General features: G+C 51.3%; 9 protein-coding genes across 9 annotated transcripts; 6 read left to right on the top strand and 3 right to left on the bottom strand.

Annotated features, from left to right (window-relative positions):
• Positions 1–1,196: 1,196 nt before the first annotated feature.
• Positions 1,197–3,035, bottom strand: LDX57_002409 (uncharacterized protein; the record flags this gene model as incomplete). Its single annotated transcript, XM_046084060.1, has 3 exons — positions 1,197–1,563; positions 1,619–2,154; positions 2,211–3,035. The coding sequence occupies 3 exons, from the start codon at positions 3,033–3,035 to the stop codon at positions 1,197–1,199; spliced, it is 1,728 nt and encodes a 575-aa protein (XP_045940023.1).
• A 931-nt stretch (positions 3,036–3,966) lies between these two features.
• Positions 3,967–4,863, top strand: LDX57_002408 (uncharacterized protein; the record flags this gene model as incomplete). Its single annotated transcript, XM_046084059.1, has 2 exons — positions 3,967–4,303; positions 4,379–4,863. 2 exons carry the CDS (start codon positions 3,967–3,969, stop codon positions 4,861–4,863), a joined length of 822 nt encoding a protein of 273 aa, XP_045940022.1.
• A 2,438-nt stretch (positions 4,864–7,301) lies between these two features.
• LDX57_002407 (MFS transporter) lies at positions 7,302–9,675 on the top strand. Its single transcript, XM_046084058.1, has 2 exons — positions 7,302–7,577; positions 7,695–9,675. The coding sequence occupies exon 2, from the start codon at positions 7,727–7,729 to the stop codon at positions 9,578–9,580; it is 1,854 nt and encodes a 617-aa protein (XP_045940021.1). The 5' UTR covers positions 7,302–7,577; positions 7,695–7,726; the 3' UTR covers positions 9,581–9,675.
• Positions 9,676–10,007: 332 nt separating this feature from the next.
• LDX57_002406 (glycosyltransferase family 1 protein) lies at positions 10,008–11,632 on the top strand (the record flags this gene model as incomplete). The annotated part of the gene is made up of 3 exons (XM_046084057.1): positions 10,008–10,552; positions 10,642–11,265; positions 11,347–11,632. The coding sequence occupies 3 exons, from the start codon at positions 10,008–10,010 to the stop codon at positions 11,630–11,632; spliced, it is 1,455 nt and encodes a 484-aa protein (XP_045940020.1).
• Positions 11,633–13,516: 1,884 nt separating this feature from the next.
• Positions 13,517–14,532, top strand: LDX57_002405 (NAD(P)-dependent oxidoreductase; the record flags this gene model as incomplete). Its single annotated transcript, XM_046084056.1, has 2 exons — positions 13,517–13,564; positions 13,651–14,532. The coding sequence occupies 2 exons, from the start codon at positions 13,517–13,519 to the stop codon at positions 14,530–14,532; spliced, it is 930 nt and encodes a 309-aa protein (XP_045940019.1).
• Positions 14,533–14,678: 146 nt separating this feature from the next.
• Positions 14,679–15,939, bottom strand: LDX57_002404 (F-box protein; the record flags this gene model as incomplete). The annotated part of the gene is made up of 4 exons (XM_046084055.1): positions 14,679–14,782; positions 14,842–15,288; positions 15,440–15,803; positions 15,877–15,939. 4 exons carry the CDS (start codon positions 15,937–15,939, stop codon positions 14,679–14,681), a joined length of 978 nt encoding a protein of 325 aa, XP_045940018.1.
• Positions 15,940–16,652: 713 nt separating this feature from the next.
• On the top strand, positions 16,653–17,994 carry GAL7 (UDP-glucose:hexose-1-phosphate uridylyltransferase; the record flags this gene model as incomplete). Its single annotated transcript, XM_046084054.1, has 4 exons — positions 16,653–16,753; positions 16,820–17,004; positions 17,064–17,829; positions 17,889–17,994. The coding sequence occupies 4 exons, from the start codon at positions 16,653–16,655 to the stop codon at positions 17,992–17,994; spliced, it is 1,158 nt and encodes a 385-aa protein (XP_045940017.1).
• A 179-nt stretch (positions 17,995–18,173) lies between these two features.
• On the bottom strand, positions 18,174–18,694 carry ERG28 (Erg28 family protein; the record flags this gene model as incomplete). Its single annotated transcript, XM_046084053.1, has 2 exons — positions 18,174–18,536; positions 18,611–18,694. 2 exons carry the CDS (start codon positions 18,692–18,694, stop codon positions 18,174–18,176), a joined length of 447 nt encoding a protein of 148 aa, XP_045940016.1.
• Positions 18,695–18,949: 255 nt separating this feature from the next.
• On the top strand, positions 18,950–20,051 carry LDX57_002401 (ketoreductase; the record flags this gene model as incomplete). Its single annotated transcript, XM_046084052.1, has 2 exons — positions 18,950–19,126; positions 19,188–20,051. 2 exons carry the CDS (start codon positions 18,950–18,952, stop codon positions 20,049–20,051), a joined length of 1,041 nt encoding a protein of 346 aa, XP_045940015.1.
• Between the last annotated feature and the right edge of the window lie 673 nt (positions 20,052–20,724).

Here is a 20,724-nt window from a genome sequence, read left to right as displayed (position 1 = left end):
GTTTCATATTTTTGATCAACTGGAAATTGGGAGTCTATCCCATGGCTCCTTCATCGATCTGTAAAACGGCCACGACGGTTTCTTCTCGGGACTTTTGACAACATGTGGCTCCCTCCACACCTCTTACTTTTCCTTCGATCTGTCTGGAGTTTTGAGTGACCGAGAGACGTGCGACAAGGCCCACCCACGATATGTGTGGTTTCAGTAGTATATAAAGTTAGTTAGCATTGGCAAAGCCCACATGGAGGCAAAAACATCCCCGCCTACCAAGTCCTGAACTCCGAAGCGCGCGCTTCGTCTGAATCTTCAAGTCGGCACGGCACACCCAGTAATGTTCGCCAACGATGTGTAGCTTGTCGACTGGACCAACGCAGTGTCTCCATTGCGATGCTGGATAAACTACTAGATCGGCAGTTTGATGGATGCGAGAAATAGCACCTCTCTAGACCAATGAAGCAGGTGGGATCCCGTTGGAGCGAAAACTCCGATAGATTTTGTCGAAGGAACTCCATGGAGTAAGTGGCGCGAAGACCGTCAAAAGGCCAACGCGGTCTCGTGCTGGCCCACGTGCGCGAAGGTTCGACAGCCCTGGTGCCTGAGCCGCCTTCTTCCTTCTTCCTTCGCCTTTCCATTTCCCTTCTTCCAGTTACAACCTTGTGGCCAGACCATGGTCGGTGCAGGTCGTGCTTCTAGAGCGCGATATCCGCCTGAAAAGAGACCGAGTTTCGAATTATGGAGAACGAGGGATTTTCGTGCTAAGTGACAGATCAATCGGTTGTCGCGATAATGCCTGAAGAAAAGCAATACTCTACTATATTATGGTGACATCCTTGGCGCTTTGGTGTCCACTTTCTGGGGAAACACTTTCCAGAAGAAGATAAACAGTCCCTGTGGGTGAGCATAGAGCATGGTCCCTATTACCATCACCATTAAAAGTTATATGATGATCAATTTGACACCTTACGCTGCGAATCAAACCACTTGAATTCAATTTCTAATGTTCACAGAACCATTATCAACATTGCAGTCAATACAATATGCTACCCAGATCTGAAGGGCGGCTAGAAAGAAGAAAAAAAGAAACATCTGCCCGAAAAAAAATGTTGCTGCTACGTCGCTGGACAGGATCAACCTGTTCAAAGGCGGAAGAGAAAAAGAAAGGCCAAGCTAGTCGTCCTGACCCCGAGAAGTGACATCTAGAATCGCTTGTGGTAGGCCAAGACTGCATCCTCGATAGCGTCAACCACCTTCTTAAACTGTGCGGGTTTGGCGGCTCCAATATCGCGGAATTCGAACAAGGGCACCAGCCGTTTGGGGTTGCCGTAGACCTCCTCGCGAGCCGACTTCAAGCCGCCAACCTGTTTGTCGATAACGGCATCTCCCTCAGCCAGGAGGTCCTGGCCCTTGGGCAACTTCTCCATCCATTCCTTGAGTCTCACGCGGGGTTCGTCCTTCTTCTTAGTCTTAGGGTTCTCGCCTTTCATGTGAAGTTCGGTCATTTCATTGATGTTTTTCTTGGGCTTGGGGTTCTTCGCATCGCCGTCGCACATCGAGTCGTCGAATCTATCGGAGTCCACCATTAGCATTCCTCTATCACAGCAACGAGCGCAAAACTCACTCAACTTCGTCGTCAGCGCCGTTCTTGTAACAGAGCAGGACTGAGACTAGGTTATATAGATCCCCTTTGATATCAGACTTGACGTCCTTGTAGATGCTGGCGAAATCAGTGCGCGGCATGATCGTCGTGAGCATCTTGGGGCTAATTTCCGGGTTGCTTCTGGACTGTGCGTTCTTGGCGTAGGAAACAACCAAGGACAAAAAGCCCATTGCATCCGCAGTGATCTTATCCGGGCTGTTGCCTTCAGGGTTTGCCTGGAAGAAATTCTTATTGACCCAGATCATTCGCTTCTTGGAAGCCGGCTTAAAGTCCGACAACAGGGGGCTCTTCTCATTGAGGTGAGCCTTGCGGAACACGTCATGGATAGCACCTAATGGCATCGGGACGGTGACCTGGTATTGCCACTCAACCATAGGGATCATGGCTTCGTTTACCGGCTTCACCAAGTCCCACTTGTGGCATTGCTTGGGTGTGGCATGGCGGATAGTCACAGGACCACTGCCTTTCTTTCCTTTGTGTGGTTTCCACTTTTTCGTCTGTTGAGGTATTAGTGCTTCATAATTTGACAGGGTCTTGCGAGAAGGGAGCATACAAAGTCATTTGCCACCTCGTCCGCGGCCTTTCCAGCGCGACCAGAGCCGAGTTTGATCTTCTTGCCATTAAGGATATATTCTCCCGAGAGCTGGCCTCCTTTTCCATCAGTGGTGTCCACGGTCAAGGCCCAGTCCTTTCTCCGCTTGCTTGCTCGGTTCTTGACTTCCTTGCCTTTCAGCGCAAAGGTGTTCTGGTCGTTGCACTTTTTGTTTATGAACTGAACGCCACTGGCCTCAAACTCTATACCAATTCCAGGCTTCTTATCCGGGGTCGGGCCGTCTTCGACAGCATAAATGTCTTCAACTTTGTGGGCATCGGAGAAGGGATTGTCAAGGTCGAACTTGTCAGAGAAAGGGTTGCTTCGATCTGAGCCGCGAGAAGATCCTCGGTTGGACCCACGGGAAGAACCCCGAGAAGAGCCCCGAGAAGAGCCACGACCCCTGCTATCATCGGTTCCCTGGCGGCCCGAGGAAGAGCCGTGTTTTCCATCTTTTCCGGTGGTAGACTTGCCCTTTTTATCCTCCTTCTTGTCATCTTTCTTGTCGTCTTTCTTATCGCCACCGGAGAAGAGGCCGCTAAGTCCGTGCTTCTTGTCGTCATCAGAAGACTTTTTGTCATCGCTAGAGAAGAGACTGCCGAGACCCGAACCATGCTTCTTGTCGTCGGAATGGTGGCTGCTTCCCCTACTGCCGCTGGAGGAACGATGGCTGCCGATACCTTTACCACGTCCCGGCAGAGCAGAGGTAGGCATAAACGCCGACAGAAGGAACAGACAAAGCAGGCATAGTGCCACCTGGTTAGTCACCAGGCGTGACAGATGCATTGTAATAGAATAACGAGTGACAGATAATGAGCGACAGAATAAAAGAGTGACAAAAAAACAAGGAAAGTTGTTTGTTCTGAGTCGAAAAGCTCAAGATCAAGGCAAGCCCTACCAGCCTATTTATACATAGTCCTCCTTGTCTAGCATATCTACCTTTACTTTCACATCGCTCTGAGGGGTTCAGAACGAGAGATGAGACATGTTGGGGGCGATGGATCAAGCCGACTTTGCCTGCAATCAATTGCCGTGCAATGAGGTAGGCAGGTTCAGGCGAGCAAGGCATCTCGGCCCTTTCCTCGGATCTAACAGGTCTGATTGGTGTTATACATACCTCGAGGGGAGGCAATGTGTCAACGCTTACCCATTTTGAATGTCAATTCGCAGAATATCCGATACTTTCTGGAATGGGAAGGAGGTTTTCATAAGAGAAGGTGAAACTCGGATCATGGCAGTGCTTTCTGGGCACGCGTTGGCTTATGCTTGTTGGTCCTGAGCGAGGCAACTGATGGCTTGCTGCCCCCTCTTGAAATTACTCGCCAAGCCCGACTACGTTACAGGCACGTAGATGATCCGCCAAGGTCGTCGAGTGATTTTCAAGAAGGGTCCATAATTTCCGCCCCTCAAGCGCTCTGGGAGCAATGTAACTCAACGACGAAGCAATGCGAGAAACAGTCAGCCGTAAGCAACGCAATAGTAATTTTGTTGGGTATGGGGGAGGATTTGACCCTGAAACGAAGTTGGACTTGGAAGGGCAGTGGTTGGTTGAGACCCCTGCGGGAACCAAGATCGCCCCGACGCATGGACCAAAGGATTGCAGCGCATCTGACAGGCGTTTTCCAGAGCCCCCCACCACGTTGTTCCTAGCTTCTTAAGATGCATCGATGCAACTTGTTCCTTCGTCCCTATAGTTCCCGGACAGTGATTTCTCATCATGTCATCTGACCTCCTTTTGGCGCGTCTTCCGTCCGAACTGATCGTGTCGATCTTTGGTGCCCTTCCCTCGTTCTCAGACGTGGCCTGGTTTGCGGCCACCAGCCGTCGCCATCGCCAGGTGTGGGTTGACAATGCCTATACCATCTATCAACAGGTGGCCCCTCGGACGATTCCCTGTAGCAAGCATGCGCGGGTGCTTCTGGCCGATCAGGGGGGTCCCCCGGTCAGCGATACACACTTATCCTTCCAGGAGGTCCTCCAATTGATCCGGAACGCCGCGGCCTTGGAGCAATCTGTGGCGGAATTCGAAAAGAATCACATCAGTCGCGTCGTAGGTAAAGACAACCCTCTCTGATCCCCAGCCCCGAGGCTAAAATCAATCATCCACGGCTTTGCTAACAGTCACATAGAATATTCGCCCTTCAAATTAAAGACTCGCCTACCCCATCTGACGCGTACCGAGCGTGTTCGATACATTCGGGGCGTTTACCAGCTGTGGGGTTTAGCACTCCTAGGCCCAGAACCAAGACAGCAGCGCGTTCAGTCCATGAAGCTCAAGGATCTGCTGATCGTTCGCGATCTAGCCCTGGGTAATGTGGTGCATATCCCGGACCCGACTGTCCAGGCCATGGGAGATGGAGACCCTATGGCCGCGCTTGAGGTGATATGTGCGGATCTCTACCCACGTTTAGAACAGCTTGTGAGTGACTATTACGATGAATACCTCAGCTCGTGGAACTGGCCTTATTCGGAGGGACTCAGGGGAAGCATCACCATCTGGGATTCATACTATGGCAATTACAAAGACATGTTGCTAGATGATTCCCGTGGAAGGCGCTGTCCGGCCCCGGAGCTGGTGTGGTATGATACCTCTGATGAAGAGGGGATATGGTAGTTGGCAGGAAGGGAATATGAATTGACTTCATCTCTGCTTTCCCGAAAGTGGTGCTGCGCTAGGCCCCTTTCGGTGATTTTAAAAACCTGACTTCTCAGGCATCAAGTAGCGATTTAGACTTTGCACTGTTTGCATTTGTCAGTGTTCCTTAGATATGGCTGGATTGTTTACATAGCAGCGCCTGCTTTGCCACCAACAGTACTTTTAGTTCCAACAGGATAAATCATAGTTTAGACGGAAAGATGGCCGCGAAAACACCCTCGATCTAGAGAACTTCAACCTTCAGCGCTGCGATCTTCCACTCTCCATCAACCTGGGCAAAGTCCATTGTGTTAGCCCCATGGCCGGTAGGAGCCCAGGATTCTGTATCTATGCAAGTTGCCCAACTGTGGTTTTGACACGCGAGAGGGATATTTGGGTCGGACATTGCTGGCTGGTTTCTCGGGATTGATACGCCGAGTGAAGGGGTACTTGGTGAGTGGGTGGTAAACTAGGCTGAACGCAGTTGGAAGATGTAAAGTGGCAAAACACATCAACACATGTCCAGCGAATTCCTTCTCTCGCTGTCGAAGCAGGCTTCTAAGTCCACTGCTGCCTTTCTTCAAAAACTGTTTCAAAACTTACTCAAGGTTAACGGAAAGAGCTTTATTGGATGGATTTCGACTGGGCCGGTCATTCTGGTGGCTTGTCTGTTATCAAAGGGGCTCAAATGGCAGTGAAACTGCCTAATGAGGCATTGACAGCGAGCTACGAGATTTACAGAGCTCGGGAAACGCGTCGAGCGTCGCCGTTCTCGCTGTCTTGGACAGATTACGATTGATGGAGATGCGAAAACAAGATGCTTTTGTGTGGTTCTGGACCTTACCACAGAAATGGTTCTCCCGAGGCGATGGATGTAGTTGATGGATTCATGTTATATAGTTCCTAGCGTTGTTTAAATGCAACTGCTACTGTACCCTGGTACGAACTCTAATCTCCAGAGATGGAATTTTGGAATATATAAGCGATAGTATATCTAGGTTATATTGCATTATTTCAAGTTTTGAAGACGCTGGGTCATTTATAATGAGTATGTAGTTCTTGCGATCTTTGGTTTGTTCATCTCCAAGTATGTACATATAACTATGTATTTAACGGCTGAAATAGTGCGATAGTCTGTTTGTAAGTCTCAGTGTAGTGAGGACTAGCTAGCGAGATCAATATATAGTTTTACAGATGACAAGGTGGCCGACTGAGCATATCAAATTTCTATGTTAGTGAGGTATCTCACCGTATTACTTGTGTCAATAAGACCCTAAAACAATATACCTCAAGAATAGCTTTTTTGCAACTCATTAAAGACCGCCTAATAGTTTCCGCATACCCCTAGGCTCCTGCGTAATTTTTAAACGTAACGTAGGGTTAATTAATCTCTACCTTTTTTTTGGGATATGCTTGACACCACATTTGTATACTAGATCCGAGTTATGGATACAACGTAGTTGTTGCTCTATTTTTTTAGGTTAAATTAATCAGAAAACAGCTATTGTATTAAAATTAAGTAAGGTCTACAGGAGAGCATATACTTCTTCCATTCAGCCCGTCTTTAATCTACACTAATCACGGATCTTTCATGCGTAATCAAGGAATGACTTAGTGTGTTTACTAGAGAGCGGTTTATAAAAAAACTGTGAATGACCTCTGAGTACCACAAAACTAAAGGCCTCAGTCTACTATGTAAGCTTGCTCGGCACCTTCTTTCCGATGTCTCATATCGCTTGGCAGCCCGGACTGATAATGTACATAAAATGTAAATGTTATGACCCTGAGTTATGGGGAGTCTCCAGGCTCCACTTCGGCATCCTCGTGCCGGCCCCGTGACGTATGCATGCCCTATCTTGCTTGCATGGGGTTTCGTCCAGGCAACACCGCGTGTAATCCAAATTGGAGATGCAATGATGGAAATGTGTCACCTTCGCGTCGAAGTGCGTATAAATAGGCTGGATTTCATGTACCACAGTACCACTTCGGTTTTTGTCTGCTAAGAATGCTTGTAGCCACTAGTCGGTATGCCGTACCAGGGTTGAAGAATTGTCAAGCCACAACGATTGAGGTGTTATGGATATAGATTGAACATTACAATTACCCCCAAAATACTGGATCTTATACTGGGACCCTGCCATTCTAACCATTCTCATCCCCAGGTGCACCGTCATCGACCGAGAAGCCGGAAACACGATTTGTCAAGATTTGCAGGCCAAGCCGAAGTGGAGCAAAGGGCCATTTGCTTGTCTGGGCACTAAGGAATACTAACTCCGGGCCGACCGGCGTTCACGAATGAGAAGCCCAGCTGGTAATAGTCAAGTCGGGTCGGGTTCAAGTTTTTTTGCCCCTGGTGGTTTAAGACTTTGATCACTGCCACTCTAACCGAGGCAGCACTCGGTTGTCAATGCCGATTTCCTGCTCTCTTTCCAGCTCGGTTGGGGTCGCGTTAAAATTTCTTTGCCCATATTAATACTTGTAATAATATCACGCTCGTTCATTATTATTGCCATATTAATTCTTCCACCCTTGGTCATCCATGTAACATTAGCCCGGGATCTCGCTAACAGAGGAATATCCCGCGATCTACGGCTTCTCCGAGGCCAACGACCTCTTGTTAGGGTGCACAAGCCAAACACGGACTTAATGCTATAATCTCTACTGTTTATTTGTTCCATTAGAATCGCTGTCAGGTGGGTCATTCCATCACAATTGTGTCACCAACACGACGATCCCCGAGCCAGGTTGACATCGAGACATCGCGCCCTCAGTCATTCTCAACAAGCCCTAAGCTAACTTTGGATGAACAGTGATCAGGGTCATATCATATAATCCAGCAGGCATGACAGGTTCAGCCGCTGGTGAGGCAATTTTGCCAACCCGCATCAACTGCTTCCGTCTGGTGTTCGACCAGAAGGTGGTTACGCAGGAAATCGCGAGCTACCCCTACGATGGCTCCGGCACCGAGGAAGACCCGTACGTGGTCATCTGGATCCCCAACGATCCTCGCAACCCGATGAACTTTGGCACTGTGCGGAAATGGTCGTACACGTTCCTAGTCTCGTTTATTACGCTCACTACCGCTTTGGTCTCGTCCGCCTACTCGGGCGGCATGGCCCAGATCGTCGAGGATTTCGGCTGCGAGCAAGAAGTCGCCATCCTGGGTATTTCCCTGTTCGTGTTGGGGTTTGCCTTCGGTCCCCTAATTTGGGCCCCAATGAGTGAAACCTTTGGTCGTCGGCATATCTTCACCATCACGTATTTCCTCATGACGGCGTTCAATGCGGGCGCGGCGGGCGCCCAGAACATTCAGACCCTCATCATCCTCCGCTTCCTGGCGGGCTTCTCTGGCTCGTCGGCCTTTGGCAATGGTGGCGGGAGTATCAGTGATCTCTTCCCTGCAGCTCAACGAGGCATTGCCATCAGTTTGTTTGCTGCGGCGCCGCTGTGTGGTCCGACTGTTGGACCGGTCATCGGCGGATTCCTGGGCAGCGGTGCGGGATGGCGCTGGGTTGAAGGCTTTATGGCTGCGTTTTCTGGCGTCGTGTGGCTTGCGGTCACCTTCTTTCTACCCGAGACATATGCCCCTGTTCTTCTGCGTCGAAGGGCCGCCAAATTGTGTGAGCTGAATGGCGGAGTTTATCGCAGCAAGCTTGATATCGAGCGCGGCAGGGTCCCGTTGACCAAGACGCTCTCCACAGCTCTCTCACGGCCCTGGCAGCTCCTGTTTCGAGAGCCGATCGTCCTCTTGTTCTGTATCTACATGGCTATTATATACGGCACACTGTATATGCTGTTCGCCGCCTTCCCGATCGTTTACCAGCAGGGCCGCGGCTGGAGCGAGGGTGTAGGCGGCTTGGCTTTCATGGGCGTTTTGGTAGGAATGGTCCTCGCCGTTCTCTACACCATTCCTGACAATCTGCACTACGCCAAACTGTGCCGACAAACCACAGGGCGTCTGGCTCCGGAGGTTCGACTTCCACCCAGTATCGTCGGGGGCATCGCTCTCCCGATCGGACTATTTTGGTTCGCCTGGACCAACTCACCCTCCATCCACTGGATGGCCTCGGTCGCCGCCGGTGTCCCCTTCGGATTTGGAGAGGTTCTCGTCTTCCTCAGCGTCTTCAACTACTTGATCGACTCGTATACTATCTTTGCGGCCTCTGTGTTGGCCGCCAACTCTTCCCTGCGGTCTCTCTTCGGCATGGCCTTCCCTCTTTTCACTACCTACATGTATGAGAACCTCGGCATTCACTGGGCCTCGTCGATCCCTGCATTCCTTGCTCTCGCTTGCGCGCCTTTCCCGCTTCTATTCTATTGGTATGGGGCGGGGATCCGCAAGAAGTGCGTTTACGCCGCCGAGTCTGAAGCATTCATGAATCGTCTCGCTGAGATGCAGAACAAGCCGGTGCGTGCGGCGCAGCCTGCCGAGGAGAAGGTTACAACGGGCCCTGGAGAGCAGGCCGGTCAGGAAGAGAGTGACGATAGCAGCGATAGTGATATGGATAGTCTCTCGACGATCGAGTCGGAAGGTGTCATTGGTCGACGGGCGTCTCGCGCATCTCGAGCGAGTAGACAGTCGGCTCGTTCGGGGCGGTCTTTGGCTCGAACGGCTACGCAGTATGAAGAGAATCCGTATGATATTGACCGGGTAAATACGCGGAACTCGGCGATCAGTGGACGCAGAAAGAAATAGATAAGATTTCTGCAAGGCATGATTGATAGGATCAAGGTGGAACGACAGAAAAGTACTGTATAGAGGTGAACCAATCACCGGCATTGCATATAGCGTATAGAATTTGTATAGAGGCTCACAAATAGAGCATAAAGAAGTTCATAATGGTAATCACCGATGTCTAAACGTGCTCTCAAGTTACTCCTGTCCAACAAGATCAAAGCATGCCACTCTCTTTAAGGGAACTTTCCTGTGTGACTCGCCTGTAGGTCATCCCTTTTCACTTACCACGTCCTTTGCCCCTCTTCTGCTGTCCTTATCTTGTTCATAGTACAGAGAGTCTAAGATCCTCATTGTCTTACTCGTTTTCTTTTCGTACGTTCGCATCGTGGCTTCCTATTCCCTCAATACCCCCGTCCCCCGAATCTCAACCCAGATCATGAGCAAAATGGAGAGCCACCCCGTTCTCTTCTTCACAAACAGTGAATTTGGCCAAGCAAGTATCATACTCGCCGTGGCCCACGAGTTCCTCCTTCGCCCATCCTACACAGTCCACATCGCCTCCTTCCCCAGTCTCGCCTCATCCATCGATACCCTCAACGAGCGAGCCAAAGAGCTCGCGCCGACCACCACCAGTGCCACCTTTCACCCAATCAACGGTCCATCCATGGTAGATGTGTACAACAACACGCCCCATTTCGTTGATCATTTCGACTATCACCAGATCGGGTTCCGGGGTGCCAATCAGGCCTTCAACAACTTTATCCCGATGCTGATGAACCCGTGGGATGGGCCCCAGTTTGTCGCTATCTATCGTGATTGCGTCGATACCATCAAGAAGGTTCGGCCTGTCATTGTGGTCGTGGATCCTCTGTTCACTATTGGTTTGGATGCTTGTCGGGTCTTGAGGTGGCCGCATGTCCTGCTGAGTCCGAATACCACGAAGGATCTGGTTCCCCAGCCTCGGTTGGCGAATCTGTGGAAATATCCAGCGTGAGAATCCTCTTCCTCCTTTTTCCCAGAATCACTCGTTTCTGCACCTCTGTTGCCCATAATATGCAAAGAAGCTCACCACGAACCAGTCTCTGCACAGGATACCCCTACCCAGTCCCGTGGTATCTAGCCCCCCTCAACATCTTCCTTACACTCAAGATCTTCCTGATACTCCTCGGCAACAAGCGCATCAAGGAGCTCCGAGAGTACCGAAACAAGCACGGCATCCCAGGCCCAAATCCCTTTTTCACCAGCCCCGCAGGCGACAAAACCCCCTACCTCCTCGTGACCACACCAAGCGCAGACTTCCCCTGCTTCGTGCCCGACAACTTCACCCTCTGCGGACCGATCGTGCGGCCCTGCGCTCCGATCGCCCGCGAGAATTCTCAGCTTGCGGCGTGGCTGTCCCTGCGTCCTACGGTACTCGTAAACATGGGGTCTCATGTGGCGTGCAGTGCGGCACAGGAGCGTGAGTTCGCAGAGGGTTTCCGCATGTTGTTGGAGAAGCGAAGGGATGTGCAGATTCTGTGGAAGCTTCAGCGGCGGGGCGAGCGTGACGAGTCTGCTTTGGTCTGTCTGAGGGAGGCGATCGAGAGGGATCGTGCTCGGATTGAGTCGTGGTTGAGTGTGGATCCGATCTGTGTGCTGATGAGTGGACAGGTGGAGTGTATGGTTCATCATGGGGGTTCGAATTCCTATCATGAGGCGGTGAGGTGAGTTGATCTACTTTCTATAACCTGTCCATATCCTGATATTCCATCCTCTCAAGGTTCTTTGCACTGACGATTAATTAGGGCCGGAGTTCCCCAGGTCGTCCTGCCCACCTGGTTCGACACCTACGACTTTGCGCATCGGGCAGAGTACTGCGGTATTGGAGTCTGGGGCAGTCGCAATAGCGCTCCAGCTGTCCGAGGCGTCGACTTAGGGCAAGCCTTGATCCGCGTGCTGGCCAGCGAGGAATCTATCGGTATGTCGGATCGTGCGAAGAAAGTGGCTGCGCAGTTGGAGGGCGAGGGCCGCGTGATTGCCTGCGAGAAGATCATTGGTCTGATTCAGGGCCAGAAGGATGGCTGCAAGTAGCCTGTCTGTCTGATTGTATCAGGGAGCGTGATAGAAAATGGAGGTTGAACTTTTTGGGAATTTTCACAGATGGCATCAATTGGCAGTTCTTACTCGGTTTACTCCTGATATCTTGCAATACATGTTGTTGGCTCATTACTTCCACCATTATCTCCGTTACCGAGATGGTAGTTTCATTTTAAATAGCCATGCTATTTAGGAAACGATAGTCAGAGAAGTCAAAGAGATGATCAAAATAATCTAGCCGATGGACGACCCTGAACCATTCGCAGTGGTACTTCCGCCTCATTCGGAGTAAGCATAACAGAAGGCAACATAACAACCAGATCTCTGTACAACCTATCAGGGGAGTCTACAGCCAAAGCTTCTTTCGGGTTTGACTAAACCATGGTATAGGTTGACTTGAAAGGGACGTAGTATTCAGCCTTAGAGTCTATCCGTAGTCGATAAACGTTCACTTGTGGGAGATCACTCTATATTCGTGTTTTGTCCAGTTGTAAGATACGTGGAGTTGCTGTCGCCTTGTTGACTATCCCCGGAACGGACCCTTCCGTGTGTCCCATGTCAATAGCCATTCATCACGCCAGGTGTATGCAATCTAGTGATCATTTCTGGTGCCTTCATTGCGGAAAAAATAGCAAAATCTCAAGGCTTCATTGTGTTTGCGTGTCCTTTTCTGCTCGACCGCAAACGTGCAATATGGCCAGCAGTGTCCCTTATGGGAGAGAACCCTCATCCATTTTGCGGCAATTTCTCCTACATGGAAACAGTGGTAATATCATTCAAACGCTTTGCGAGTAAATCTCTGTTTTTCTTGCGTTTCTTGTCTTGGATATGCTGTCGGCATTCCAAGCTTTGTGGGCTGAACACCAGTCCGCGCCACGAACAAAACGAGGTTGTTGCGCTCACTTTGAAGATCGAACGTAGTCATTTGAGCAGTAGCCATTATGACAAGATAAGTGCAATTGATTCAATGTATGTGTCTCGATGACTTATATCAACAGGGAACAAGATACGATAGTATCATAGAAGCGCATGTGCTTCTCTCTTTTAGCCTGCTTTTGACTTCAGCGCCAGAGATCTGTCAAGTGTAGTCAGAGAACAACATACCATTTTATCCAGGGAACTTCTTCTTTGCTGCCCCTTTGTATACTATCATTTGTTGTATGTTCCTGTCAAGTGGAATATAACCAGAAGCGGCGCTGAGTCTTGTATCTTCAAGTGACAAGGTGTCAACTCGTTCTCAGCATTCCGCAGTTTCCTGACAGCTAAGATAGTAGTAATGCAGTGTGTTTGAAGTGTTTAATTCTTCGATCGATTTTTCATGTTTGAAGCCTTTCAGAGAAGAATGGTATCGTCTTGGACGGATTCCGTCTTGGTAGTGCTTGGGGAACTCCCTTCCTGACTTTTTTGTTTTCTAGAAAGACTTAGTTATACTGTTCTTTGTTTGCTTAGGGGATAGAGAGGCGGGGTACTTAGTATCTTGAGGTTTCTCTGGTTTCCAGGTGAATATAGAAGGGAATATAGAAGGGAATTAGGATTCTTGCTATCTTGATGGTGAATCAAGCATATGGTAGCTAATCACTATGATCTACTGAGTGAAGCACCGCAATTACAAAGCAGTCTGTAAGATAGGTGATAGGGGATGAGAAAGAATGCAGTGACAATTTTATAGAATTGCATGACCAAAATCATATACTACAGGACCAGTCCGGGAGAGAGATCGAGCGGAAATGCCGAGGGTCGGATCCACCAAGGCCGAGATCCACCTCTTTGTCCCTCATCTTCCCGATCATCTTAACCGGAGTACAACTTCCGCTCTTTCCCTTTAATCCATCATCTCTCAAGAAGTTCAAAATACACCATCACAAATATACTCTCATCATGTCTTCCGAACGCATTGCCTGGATTGGCCTTGGTAACATTGGCCGTGTTAGTTGCCCACCCATCCACTCATCTCCCCAATCTAGTTATCCCACTATCTCCCCCGCACCAGTAACTAACGAAACAAACCACAGGGCATGAGCCGCAACATCGCCCACAAAGGCCCCCAAACCTCCCCCGTGATCGTGTATAACCGCACCGTCTTGAAAGCAACCACCTTCGCCGAATCGCTAGGCTCCGAGAAAGCCACTGTCGCGGAGACCATCTCCGACGCGGTCCGCGCCTCCACCATCACCTTCATCTGCGTCGGCGACGACGCCGCCCTCGACCAGATCATCAGCACCCTCCTCTCTGACACCACCCTTGACCTCGCATCGAAGCTCCTCGTCGACTGCTCCACCGTCCACCCAGACACCTCGCGACGGATCCACACCTCCCTCGCCCAACGCAATGCCTCCTTCGTCGCATGCCCGGTCTTCGGGGCCCCGAACGCCGCAGACGCGGGGCAGATGATCGTCGTCCCCGCAGGGTCAGCGGAGTCACTCGCGCGCCTGACACCTTTCTTCGACGGCGTCACATCCAAAGCAACGCTCGACATGCCCGGCGAAGACGTCGGCGCAGCCACGACGCTCAAGATCCTCGGAAACACATTCATCCTGAACACGGTGGAGTCGGTAGCCGAGGGGCTCGTGGCGGCCGAGAAGTCTGGGTTGGGCGTCGAGGCGTATCGTAAGTGGGTGCATACGTTCTTGCCTGGCCCGTTTGCCAAGTATGCGGATCGCATGGTCGATGGGGAGTATTGGAAGCGCGATGAGCCGTTATTTGCGGTTGATTTGGCGCGCAAGGATCTAGGCCATGCGGCGGATGTGGCGGGGAAGGCTGGTGTGCGGTTGAGGAGTGTGGAGGTCACGGATGAGTATTTGAAGGGGGTTAAGGCGGAGAAGGGCGTGAAGGGGGATTTGGCTGGGGTGTATGGGGCGATTAGGAAGGAGTCGGGGCTGGCGTATGAGAATTAATGATCTGATGTTGAAGTGGGTTTTAATGAGTGGGTTGAATGTTAACTGATCCATACGTTTACGATATATGTCAAGTTCTAATGATAAGGTATATGAGGTATTTCTAGCACAATGCATCGCAATACATGCTTGATCTATCTGGCAGATCATCCGATCCCTCTGGTAAAAATCACCGCTTTACTGTAGTTCTGCTGCTCTTCCAACGACTGCTCCATAGTCAGTAGTAACCGCGTCGTGCGAATATGCAATTCTAACCCCACAGAATTAGCTTCAGACTTACAAATCCTCGATAAAATAAACAGAACCTACCTTCAATATCCACCTCATAACTCGTCAACACCTCCTCATCCCGATGAACCAGCAATGGAAACCCAGCATTCAGATACTGCTTCTTCCGCACCCGCACCTTTAACCCGACGTTCTTGCCCTGATCAACCCACAACATGGGCGATCGGGACTGAGACTGGTCGCTAGCGCCAGCGGCATTGGGTTCGGACTCGCCCTCTTCTTCATTATCATCATCATCATCATCCGCGTTACGAGAGGAACTGCAAGTCCGTTCCTGCTCTTTCAACCACTCCCGAAACAGCCGGACAACTCCGTCCTCGACCGTATTGGCGCTCAAGAGCAGATGCGTCCCCGGCATGACCTTGACGACGTTCACGACAACGCAGAGCTGCGAGAACTCCTCGAATGCTTCGAGATTGACGGGTCGCGTGACGGTCAAATGGTCTTGGTTTGCTTGACTCTCGAAGTCTAGGTATTGTCAGTTAGCTCGTCACCAGATTATATTCATCCCAGACCCCATATAACCCAGAATATATATCACTACACAACCACTACACAACCACTACACAACCACTACACAACCCTAGAATAAAAAAAACACCAAGTTGACCAAACCTACCCGAAATAACCAACCCCATCCCACTCAACCTCTCTTCAGCAGCCCTCTCAGGCCGAAACCTTGAATACAGCGCCGTCAGCCGTCCCAGGCATTGCGCGGGATCAACATTCTCATACAACGAGCCCGCGCCCTTGTGTCGATCGCTGAGCCCGTCGGTGCCGAGATACTGGCAGAAGACATGCGGTTCGATGAGCTTGGAGCTGGGATGAAAACACTCGAGGATGAGTTTGTATTCGTGCAGCGAGGCGGATATGAGGAGGCGGTAGTGGAGGATGCGGAGGACGAGGGCGTGGAAGCGGTGCGAGATGGTCGTGAGAGGGAGGAGGGCGCGCGTGGAGAATGGGGTGAGGATTTGGACGAAGACCTAGGTAGTCGGGTGGTGAGAGGGGGGTGGAATATTAGGGGACTGGCGAGGTGTAGGGGATATATATATATACCTCGTTGGGGAGGGAGTAGAGGTGGAGCGCGGAGGAGGGGTCTGGAGAGGTGGTGGTGCTCATGTTATGGATCCGAGGATAACGTTATCTTATGTTAAAGTATATACAAGAAGTTGGGAGTATGTAGAGAAGACATCCCATCTGGTGGATGTTGGTGCCATGGGACTGGAGATAGACCCTTGACAAGAATTCCCCGGATGTTAACTGATAGGGCCCTGATAGACACCTTAGGAATCAGGCTAACATGACGTCAGTGTCGGGCCGGGGATGACTCGGGTAGCCGGTGAGACGCGGCAAAATCCTGACTGACGCCAATTGCCTTTTTACCCGATTCAGGGCAGAGAAAGGGACCAAAGTCTATGGATTGTTGATAGAATTGACACTACGGTGTACAGCCTGCTAGAATATACTCCGGAGAATGTTGGCAGTAGAGATAGCTATACTCCGTAAAGAACATGCTAATCAGCTCATGCCACCTGCACATCGCAGTTCGGCATCGGCCGAAATTATCCGAGTTCGCTTCCCCGTGGTTTCGGTACCGAAATGCCCCGAAAGGGACTTGTCCAATCACGGGACTCGCGTGGCAGTCCGGAGACCCCGCGACTCCCTTTGACTGTTTGGCGTCTGCCCCGCCATTGCGCCGTCTCTCCGCCCGTCGACTTTTCCCTGCTTTCTTTTTTTTTCTGTTCGCTGTTCTTTGCACATTTTTTCTTATCTTACTTTCTCTTTCTTGCCCGCCAGTCTGGTTGCAAAGCCTACGGTTCTGATTTCTCGCAATGGTTGAAAGCATCCTCGACGACATCTCCCATCGGAGATTCAATCCTCTCCGGGGTTCTTCTGTCTTGGTCTCTCCCCACCGCACCAAGCGTCCCTGGCAGTAAGCTGGCCCCGAAATCTTCTCATGACCCGTCGTTGCAAGAAGACTGAAATCCTTCGTCAACAGAGGAGCCCAGGAGAGTCCTTCCAAGACTACACTGCCCAATTATGATCCCGCCTGCTACCTGTGTCCCGGGAACAAGCGTGCGCAGGGAGATTCCAACCCCAAGTATGAGAAAACCTTCGTCTTTGTGAACGATTACAGCGCGGTCAAGGAGGAACAGGCGTCCTATACCGCCGAGAAGGGCGATGGTGTGTTTTTCCATCCCCCCGAACGAAGACAATGAGGCGCGGTCCTAATGTGAATACAGATCGGGAGTCGTTCTTCCTGCAGGCTGAGCCGGTGACCGGAAAGTGCTATGTGCTCACCTTTTCGGCGGCCCATAACCTCACCCTGGCGGATCTGTCGGCCGCTGAAATCACCCCAGTCATTGACGCCTGGACCGAGATCTATACGGCCCACCTGTCGCCCAAGTCGCCGTTGGCTGCCATCGCACCTCCCACGACCTTGCCGCCTAACTCCCCTACCGCCGATCTGGCCAAGCCCAAGGAGCAGTACCGGTATATGCAGATCTTCGAGAACAAGGGAGCGGCCATGGGATGCTCGAACCCTCATCCGCACGGCCAGGTTTGGACCACCAGCACGTTGCCCGAGGAGCCCGCCATGGAATTGGAGCAGTTGAAGAAGTACCGCAAAGAGCGCGGAGGCAAGCACATGCTGGAGGATTATGCGGCCTTGGAGAGCGAGAAGAAGGAGCGCGTGGTATTCGAGAACGACGCGTTCTTGGTTGTCTGCCCCTGGTGGGCCATCTGGCCTTTCGAGACCATGATTGTCAGCAAGAAGCACAAGCGCGCCCTGGTCGACTTGAACGCCGAAGAGAAGGGCCTGCTGGCTGAAGCCATTGCTGAGATCACCCGACGATATGACAACCTGTTCGAGACTCACTTCCCCTACAGCATGGGTATCCACCAGGCGCCGCTCGACGGCACGGAAGAAGAGGTCGAGTCGTCGTACCTGCATCTGCACTTTTACCCCCCTCTGCTGCGCAGCGCCACGGTGCGCAAGTTCTTGGTTGGGTAAGTCTCGCTCATTTTCTCTTATGATCCTGCCTCGCAGGTTGCTGATTCGACGGTAGATTTGAATTGATGGGCGAACCTCAGCGTGACATCACCCCGGAACAAGCCGCTGCCAGACTACGGGGTTGTGGAGGAGAGTTGTATAGAAAGAAGATGGACGCTTGAGTCCGATCGGAGTGTAATATGTAGTAGTAGAATAACTTTTGCATAATGAGCAGATCGACAATTATTCCAAGGAGTAGCGCCGTATCCCGGAAGTCCCTGGCGATTAATTATTAAGGGTCCAATTCACATGTATAAGCCACCACCTTCCCCAAGAGAAACCAGAAGAGTGCTGCACCACCTCAAAGAGAGAGATAGCTCTCCCGCTGGGTCAACATCCACGCCAGAGTGGACGAGGCGACGATGAGGGGACTGACGAAGCGACCCTTGAGCTCGGCCGTTCCAAAGCCCAACCACTCGCCGACAAAGTGCAGCAAGGCGATACCGTATGTCCAAACCGCAATATCGTACGCAACGGGATTGGTGATGTTGTAGGCGGCGTACATGCGAATCACGGCGGACAGGAATGTCCAGGTAGCGAAGGTGCGCGACGACAGAGGGTTGGCGTGGCTCTGACCTGACTGAGTTTTGCCATTGTAGAGCTGTGCGGAGTATTCATGGGATTTGTAGGCTTGTAGACTGTTGAGGGCGGAGACGACCGAAATCTGAGAGATGAGAGGACTATTAGAAAGCCTGCCTTCCGCGTTCAGGGATAAAGATGCTCCGGCGCGTCACGTACGAAGGCGAGCCATTTGGGCAGGTAACCGTCAAACGGAGGGAGGCAACTCATCGGAGCAGCAAAGCAAGCCTGAATAGCGGACATTGTGTTTGTAAGGTTGATGTACTTGGACCGGGGATGACCGAGTTAGGTTGAAGTTGGTGGAATTGATCCGATGTGATGGTTGGGAACCTTGGGGAAAGGGTTGAATGTTTGCTGATGGACCGAGGTCCGTTCTTGGCACAACACCAACCAAACTTCCCGCCGAATCTCTCCGCGTCGCCGTTTGTCCCTTTCACACCCCGTCAAATCCCCAATCCCCAGCTCAAGCGATCAGATTGACGGGATACATAATTCACAATGGATCTCGTCGCGAAATACACATCCTGCTTGTCTAAATGGCAGCTCAGCGTGGCCCCCGGCTGGCAGACTGTGGGCGCCTCGGTGCTCCTGGCAGCGGGGAGTTTGTTCATCGTCTCTAGAGCTCTCCTTTTCGCCAGGGTTCTTCTGAGTTTGTTCGTGCTTCCTGGGAAGCCGGTAAGTGATCCAACAGGAATATCTCCTGCCAAAATTTAAGCATTGACCATGATGCATTCAGCTCCGCTCCTTTGGACCCAAAGGCAGCTGGGCCGTGATCACAGGTGCCTCCGATGGATTGGGCAAGGAGTTTGCTCTTCAGCTTGCCCGTGATGGCTTCAATATCCTTCTTGTTTCCCGCACTGCTTCGAAATTGACCACCCTCGGTGATGAGATCACGTCCAAATACCCGTCCGTGCAGACCAAGACGCTGGCGATGGATTACGCCCGCAACCAGGACAGCGACTTCGAGAAGCTCAAGGCCTTGGTGGATGAGCTGGATGTGGCCGTGCTTGTGAACAACGTCGGAAAGAGCCACGACATCCCCACTCCCTTCGCTCTGACCCCGGAGGATGAATTGACGGACATAGTGACGATCAACTGCCTCGGCACTCTGCGGACTACTCAGCTGGTCGTCCCCGGCATGGTTCAGCGCAAGCGGGGATTGATCCTAACGATGGGCTCCTTCGGTGGTTTGCTTCCTACGCCCCTTCTTGCGACCTACTCGGGTAGCAAGGCCTTCCTGCAGCAGTGGTCCTCGGCGCTTGGCTCGGAGCTCGAGCAGCATGGCATCACGGTAGAACTTGTGCAGGCGTACCTGATCACCTCGGCTATGTCGAAGATCCGCCGGGCCAGCGCTACGATTCCTAACCCCCGGACTTTTGTGAAGGCGGTGCTGTCTAAGATTGGCCGCAACGGCGGATCCCCCACATATGCGTACAGCTCGTCTCCCTACTGGAGCCACGGACTCATGGCCTGGTTCCTGACCTGCGTCACTGGCACTATGGGCAAATTGGTTTTGGGTCAGAACCGGGGAATGCACGAGTCGATCCGGAAGCGGGCCTTGCGTAAGGCTGAGCGGGAGAAGGGCAAGAAGAGCACCTGATCTACCCCGTATGATCGACTGCTATGATCTATCTTTAGCAAAATGAGGAGTGACGTGCAGGTATGGGGGGTCGCGTGGTCATCTGGACACATGCCAAGTCTAGACCACCGACGATTTGCGAGAAAGAATGCTGTGGATGGCAAAAACGGTGTGGAGTTGACTTTTGGGGTGTTGATATTCCTTGCGACGCGAGTCTTAACTTTGAGCCAAATTATTGGTGTAATTCTACTTACTACAATGGTGCTAGCTTCATCATGATTGATGTCAGCAAGAGTTTATGAAAATTAATGCGGCCAAATAATGTGAACATTTTATAATCCTTGACTTCATTAGCAAGGTTCCCAGGTAGTTTATTCCATCTCAATGCAGCGATACCCAGGGCAATTGAAGTAGACTGGTTGCACCTCGGTCTCCCAATGCCAATGCCATTGCCCGTTGACGGAACCGAATGCAAGACAGTAGTAGTCCAAAACACAGTCTACTGAGTGCTGATAAGAACACTGTGGGCCGGGACTCAATAATTAATTGGCGTGCTATGAGCAATTCGCTCGACGCATCGCATGCAGTAGTGAATGAAAAGCTCGCCTCTTTACTCGGAAGACTATCTGTACTTTTGTCTCCTAGTTCTAACCTCTGAGCAGCATGTTATCGTCCATGAGAATAATGAATGAAC

Source organism: Aspergillus melleus (genome assembly GCF_016097325.1).
Source record: "Aspergillus melleus strain CBS 546.65 chromosome Unknown contig1, whole genome shotgun sequence".
NCBI lineage: Eukaryota > Fungi > Ascomycota > Eurotiomycetes > Eurotiales > Aspergillaceae > Aspergillus > Aspergillus melleus.
The sequence above is the reverse complement of the archived record's forward strand: the minus strand, read 5'-3'. Positions and strand labels throughout refer to the sequence as shown.